Source organism: Triticum aestivum, chromosome 7A, assembly GCF_018294505.1.
Source record: "Triticum aestivum cultivar Chinese Spring chromosome 7A, IWGSC CS RefSeq v2.1, whole genome shotgun sequence".
Classification (NCBI taxonomy): Eukaryota; Viridiplantae; Streptophyta; class Magnoliopsida; order Poales; family Poaceae; genus Triticum; species Triticum aestivum.
The window spans coordinates 255,707,068-255,713,960 of record NC_057812.1 but is presented as its reverse complement, the minus strand read 5'-3'; the positions used below and the strand labels follow the sequence as shown (position 1 = coordinate 255,713,960).

Below are 6,893 nucleotides of genomic sequence, written 5' to 3'. Positions count from 1 at the left end.
CCTAACTTCAAGTCATATCTAAATTTCTTCTCTTTAATCATTCTCTCAAGACATCGATCCTTCATGGCATAACTCATGAGCCCAACCATGGTAACCTTTGAGTGCTCATATCTCGTTGTTCACATATATAGCGGTGGCAATTGAGATTCCATCCCTCATGAAGGTGTTGCTATTGAAGACCCTCGTCTGCGTGGTGTCATGAAATGATTAGTGTAGACACGGTCATTGTTACAACACGTGTTGCTATTGAAGACCCTCGTCTGCGTGGTGTCATGAAATGATTAGTGTGGACACGGTCATTGTTACAATACAACGATTGTGTACTTGATTGTTTTGGTTTTTTTGTAAATTCTCTTTTTACTGACCTACACATAACTTTGGTCTTATATAACTTTGCTATTTGCCGACATGCTTTCTTATGTATGTGTATTGTGTTCATCCTAACTATGCGGAGACCAAATATGTACCCATTGCGTTTGTGTATTCTTGATGCTTCATTTTAAGCCAATAAAATCCATCTTTTGTCGAAAAAAGGTCGAGGCAATAGTACGACATCTATCTGCCATGAGCCCACAATCCAAGGCAAGCTATACATTTCTCAAGCCATCATAACTGCCGGGGAGCAAGTTATTATCATGCAAGGGCCTCAAAACTCACACACAAAAAGGCAAAGCTCGTCACATGAACATAAAGCCCAAAGTGTCTAGCTTACCCATATGAATTATGATAATAATGCACGTCATCATGTGACCTTGGTACCTCCAATGGTTGCCAGAGTGATGTCTCCGCTCCACTCTGCCGGTATACAACAACCAAACACCAGTATATCTCCTGTTAGCTCTACCCCGTCTATCGCTTCGCCGCCAAATGGAAGCGGCATTGGTAGCTGATTAGTCTGTGCCGAAGTAGCGATCGCCGTATTCACCCAGCCCTGGCACGACACGGTATTCCTCATTCAACCCGGCGTCGATCTCCGATGTTACGATCTTCACACCAGGGAATCGCTTGCAGACACAATGGATTCCTTCAGGAGCCTGTTTGTGGAATGCCGTAAACAAGCTAGCCAAAAATAAGGAAACAGGTACTGGGTGGTAACTAAAGCTAGTAGATGGGCTAGACAACTTTACTGATATAAGATTAAGAAACATGATGTGGTCCTCTGGAACTCCTGTACTTCTAAGAAGCTGTATAGCTTGATTTGCTGAGTTACCTGTCAGAAACAAAGTATACTAGAACTTTAGTCATGGGAGTAACCAACCTCTATTAGTTCTAAATTTGAAATGCAAACAGAACGATCAAGAAAAGATTAGACCGATATGTAACACTAACCAGTACCGAGCACAGGATCCATAAGTAGAACATGCCGTTCAGCAATATCACTGGGCAGCTTGTTATATATGAGCTGTTCACAGAAGTAATGTTTATTCACAAAAACCACAGTAGTGAACTATTTTCAAGAATATTTTCAATGGAAGTACATGTAAAGAACACTCAACTTGTTGTCCGTCGTCTCCAACACGATGTATTAGGATTTTACCTATTTTTATCCCCTTACAACAAGCACGCAAAGCATTCTCCATGCTTTCACCACTGCAGTGAAACATATATATCATTCTAACATGTGCAGGAAAATACTACCAAAGATGTATTGCATGAGTAATTTCACTGAAAATGTATAACTAGGGAAAAGGAAGAAGGCGGGGGCATTGCATGTAAGTTTAAATCAGCACTCGTTCCTACTAGCTAGCAGTATAGCATGAGTTAATAGTGATTAACGTCTGTTACTGACTTATAGTACTGTAATTGATGGAATGGAACAAAAGTAGGGAGATATGTACCGGGATTGAAAATTCAATTCTAAGGACATATAATACAGGATAACTGAACTACTGTGTAAAGAGAAATCGCAAACGAGTCAAAATTTGACACATTATTTGCATCAGTGAACTATTGCGCATTTTTAACAACTGTCTACAGAGTGCAGAAAGATCCATACAATAATAGCTTACGTACAGGTATAGCGAATTATTGAGGCTAGATGCCAGTTTAAATCAAAAGGAGCTAGTACATGGAAGCTGCATATGCTCGAATATGGTGGTACCTAAAATTCCAGCCTTTTTTTTTTGAAACGGACATAACCCCTTTCCATTAACCGAACAATGGAAATTAAAATTCCATCCTTTTAAACTATAAGATTTTAAAAATGGGGCAATACCTTCGAACAATCGACACTCCACAAAGCTTCTTGCAGAAGTCAACTCCTGAATAAACAGAACCTGGACAAAGCATAAATAATCATGATGTCAGTGTACAGAAATTTCATTCTTTGTTCTATTACAGAATATGAATGAGTACACAGGGCCTTGCGTTAACAGAAATACACAGTTGACAGTTGTATGAAGTAAATAAGGCAAACAACCAACAATCTTTAGAAGTCCCAGGCTTCCAGAAAATTATTTCATGAATACAAATTGGACAAGTACAAGTTTAATTTCACAAATTTCACACAAGCTCTGTTAACCAATGACGACATGGATCGGTATTTTTTGAAATTATAAAAGGGCTATTCTGTGTTTTTTCACCTGGTTTCCGTATAACAAACCAGACACCTTTTTCTAAATGAAAAGGCAGAGCACCTGCCATGTTCCTGAAAAAAGGGTGGCTATTCCAGCTCTCCAACCATAATTTAAACAGATGTACTCCCTCTGTTGGGTGAAAAGTGTACATATAGAAATTTTAGGACAAATTATGAAGTGGAGTAAAAAATGCATTGAAAAGGTGCAAGGCACCATCTCTCTCCTCCCAACCCCCAATGAGCTAAGTGCATGTAAAAATTAAGGAGACCATGTGTAGAATGTTATTGGTCTTGATTACCATGTGATGAGAGAGAAACATTTTTTTCCACTTTAAAGTGCATTGGGAAAATAGAAGTACTCTTTCGTGGACAAATTTTAAAGCTAAATGTACACTCTTCCCGGACGGAGCGAGTATGGAATTAAGTTATTTGACTGAAGCATGACAACTAATTTCCTAGAAAACAGTTAACAAAAGGGGTGAATGACACAATGGAACCAGTGATGTACCTGTAGGTGTAACGACCTGCTTCTCTGTAAATGGCAAATTCCCCAGACCATGCTCAACTACCTAGCAAGATATTTCCGTACCAGTAATATTTAGTAAACAGTCGACTACATTTATGAATTATGCAGCTCAACTTTGCCACTGGACTGAAGGAATTAATCTAAGAAAGGACAAAGAGGTAGTGGTTACGAGAAACAAGACCATTACCAGACGAATCAGCCGATCTGAATAGAAGACAAAATCAGGAGTCGTAATTTCCCGGTCACGAATGAGGGTATGCATTCCTCGTATCTGTCCAGATAAAATTTTAAGAGCTCAAGTTTGAAATCTAAGTACCGCTATAAATCTGAAAGAGCAACAGTGGCGATAAATATACCTGGAAAGTTGTCTGAACTACGCAAACATTTGGATATAATTTGCACAAGTCGTGCTGTCCTAGTTTTGTACGAATATGTTGCGCAATTAAATCAATGGCAACATGGTTATCTCCTCCTCGCGGTATGATCACATCAGCATACTTCTTGGAAGGCAGGATAAAATCATCAAAGGCGGGCTTCACAAACCTCCCGTACTAATTATTTCATCAAAAAATTGTGTTAAAAAGGGTAATGACATGCATGTGTATCTCAATGATGGCATGCATATATATACTTCATTTCTGGCCGCGTGATAGAGAAATAATAATTTAAATTGCATGCAGACCTTATATTTTGAAACAGCAGGATACTGTATGCCTTGTGTGTTGAAGCCTAGGGAGTTAATATACTTGAATTGAATAAGGCTAAGAGATCCAAAAGTGAAGCAGACGAGACTGGTGGTGGAATTACCTGCTCAAGCACTGAGAGAACATCTCTACCTCTTTCAACTGTATCACGCCTTATTCTTCGGGCAAGCCTAATATCAGCATCTAAACCGATCCATAATGGTCAACAGAAGAAAGGGTGAGCGGTCAAATAATAGCTATAAACATGACTAACCAAACAAAACGGCAAGACACTCAGAGCATGCAATGTCTCCAATATTGTAGCCATGATGTTATGAATCATATATGCAACCAAATAGAACAGCAACAAACCTGTGTCAACGAAAATTTTCATGTCCATCAAGTCACGCACCCTTTGATCATGAAAAACCAAAATTCCCTCCAGAATGATGACATCTGATACATTGACCTAACAAAAAAAAATCGATGATCTATTCATAAGATGAATTATGGACCTAGTTAACAATCATAACCATTTTATTTGGCTTGAATTAAGAAACGGCATGAAACAGAGCACCAACAACACTAAACATCATTGTTCAACGCAAGCTCTCGTGTTCTTCTACAGATTAACAATAGGAGAGCTAGGGCCATGGTGATACAGCAGATCATTAGCACCTTTGTAAATTGTAGCTTTTACTTAAATTGAGGTAGTAAAACAATAATTTCTTAGATACATGCCTTTCATGTCACCATTTCATCTTTTTTTTTTGCAGGTTATGAGTTTTCATCTCATCCAGATATTCTACAGAAAACATTCGTATACAAATTTGCTCACCAATAACTACATTCACAAAGGCATTATCACTTTCACATAAATGGTTGATTATGCAGTCAGTTATCACCTTTCTAAAGCTCTCAGAGCATCGTCGATGATTCTTGAAATCATATATAGGAATATTAACAGACTGCCCACTCTTTAGCTTTCCCATGCACTCTAGAAGTTGATCAGTATCAAATGCATCTGCAAGCAAGAAAATAAAATCTTATCCTTATGTAAAAAGTAAAGTGGATTCAAACCCCGCGGTAAAAAGAAGGCATAGGTATCCGTCAAATCAAGTACCAGGGTGATCAAAGTTGTACTCTTCCACATGTTCAGATTCCTCCTCAGTTAAACCGCGGTAGAACGAATCCTGCAAAGTTGCAACCAAGGCTTAGTTATACTTGCTCCTGGGATGCTTGGAAATAAGGTTTCTGCAATTGGTGGTGTACCATGGTGTGTTTTAACAGTTGGATCAGATTTAACAGGAAAATGGATGCGTTTCGGAAACGCTATACGGGGTATGACGACTAGGACACTGACAGCTAGATAACGGAGGATCCAATTCCCCGAACAAAAGCACTACTAGTAGTAGTAAGAGTTGGAATCATTTACTAGTCATTAATGTGCGCCATCATCAGAGTAGAGTACACGATTCCAACTCCACCCACTGATGCTCTAATAAAATTGAACAAACGTCACAAGCACTACGGGAACATATGGGCATCGCAGAGCAGCACCACTGACGGAGGAAAAAAAAGACAGAGCAAAAAAGAAGCACAATCCGACGGGCAACGAGAAGCAGCAGCTGACCTGGTTGACGAGCACGACGCGGTGGTCGTGCAGCTGCTGGATGATCATGTCGCACACCGTCGTCTTCCCCGACGCCGTTCCGCCGCACACCCCTTTGAAAAACGAAGCAAAAAGGAAGGAAAAAAAAACTCAAAAAACAGAACCAAAGCGGAGAAACTGCAGGAGAGAGCCGCGGAGGGGTACCGTACCGATCACGAAGGGCTGCCTGGGCGCGGGGGACGCGAGCCCGCTGGGCGCGGCCGCGGAGGCGTCGTTGCAGGTGGCGGAGGAGGGCGAGGAGGGGAGGGAGGAGGAGGAGGAGAGGCGGCGCAAGTCGCGGCGGAGGCCGCTGAAGTGGGCCCCCACCGCCGAGTCCAGGACGTCCTCCATCGGTGAGCTCCGCGGCCGCGGGTGTGGTCGCCGGCGTGGGCGTGGGCGTGGCGAGCTGGCGATCGCTGTGGCGAGCTCGGAGGTTTTGACACGGGGATGGGGCGGGTTTTGGGTGGGGGAGGGAGGACAGGGACGTGGTGGGGGCGAAAGGAGGACGCTGCGTGGAGCCGGCTTCGCGTGCACCCCGTGAGGCGGCTGGACTCCGTGGACGCGAAGGCGGGCCGGGTCTCTGGACGGCGTACCAAGAACGGGTTCACGGAGGTTTGGCCGTGCGCAAGGGAGGAGCATTTCTCCGTGACGCGCCGGGGAATATGTGGGGTAGATTCTGTTTTTTCTGCGCCTCGCAGCTGCTGGTCCTCTCCTGTTGATTCGCAGGCGGAAAATAAAAGGGACTGCTGGTCCTGTTTGGTGTTCCCAATTTGCTCTCTTTTATTTCCATCGTTTCCATTTCTACCAAAGCTTGCACATATGCTTTGAATGCTCGCATGATACTGTGTGGACTCGTATGCAGTGCGTAATAAACGCCATGTTTGACCGCTGCTGCCTTGGTTCGATCGACGCGGTTGTCTGTAGCCATTGTTGCGTTGCAGGCTTGCAGCGGCATCGTGGTTCGTGGGGCAATGCTCTCCTGTTCCAGCCAGTAATAAACAACGACTTGCCCTTTTTTCTGGGGACTGCTGGCGCTGTGGAGTGGATAGGACCATGGCAAGAAAGAAACAAGGAGTATGATGTGAAGGTGCGGCGTCACGAGGTGCCCAGTTGGGCGCGAATCTGACCGACCCCGTTTAAAAAGTACGTATACTCTCCGAGAAAACGAAAACTGTGTGGACGAGAGGGGTCGCTTTAACTTATCAAACCGGGAAAGTGCGTATACGCGTAGCCAGACGAATAAGTTTAGACTGCTGGCTCTGTCGTGCACGTCTGAGTCAATGCTAGAGTGATTAAAAATGTAGGACTACATGTCCTCTTTTTCAAGGGGCAGCACTACAAAAGCATTTTTTAGAAGAATTTTTTTTGTCAGCTGTATGTAACACATGGCGAATCCTATTCTACAAAAAATAAAATCGAGGGAGATCTTTTTTTAGATAAATTTAAGGGGAATCATTT

At 42.8% G+C, this 6,893-nt stretch overlaps 1 protein-coding gene across 2 annotated transcripts; it reads right to left on the bottom strand.

Annotated features, from left to right (window-relative positions):
• Window positions 1-609: 609 nt before the first annotated feature.
• Window positions 610-5,970, bottom strand: LOC123151749 (uridine kinase-like protein 2, chloroplastic). 2 transcript variants are annotated; one of them, XM_044571406.1, is made up of 14 exons: window positions 5,606-5,970; window positions 5,418-5,509; window positions 4,908-4,977; window positions 4,690-4,808; window positions 4,157-4,253; window positions 3,909-3,988; window positions 3,458-3,652; window positions 3,289-3,372; window positions 3,084-3,144; window positions 2,216-2,276; window positions 1,497-1,590; window positions 1,330-1,402; window positions 1,128-1,210; window positions 610-1,034 (listed from the first exon to the last, which is right to left on the bottom strand). In XM_044571406.1, the coding sequence occupies exons 1-14, from the start codon at window positions 5,784-5,786 to the stop codon at window positions 891-893; spliced, it is 1,434 nt and encodes a 477-aa protein (XP_044427341.1). In that variant the 5' UTR covers window positions 5,787-5,970; the 3' UTR covers window positions 610-890. The 2 variants fall into 2 exon arrangements, with proteins under 2 accessions (XP_044427341.1, XP_044427340.1); XM_044571405.1 differs by having other exon boundaries at window positions 3,458-3,598; window positions 5,606-5,916.
• Window positions 5,971-6,893: the final 923 nt, after the last annotated feature.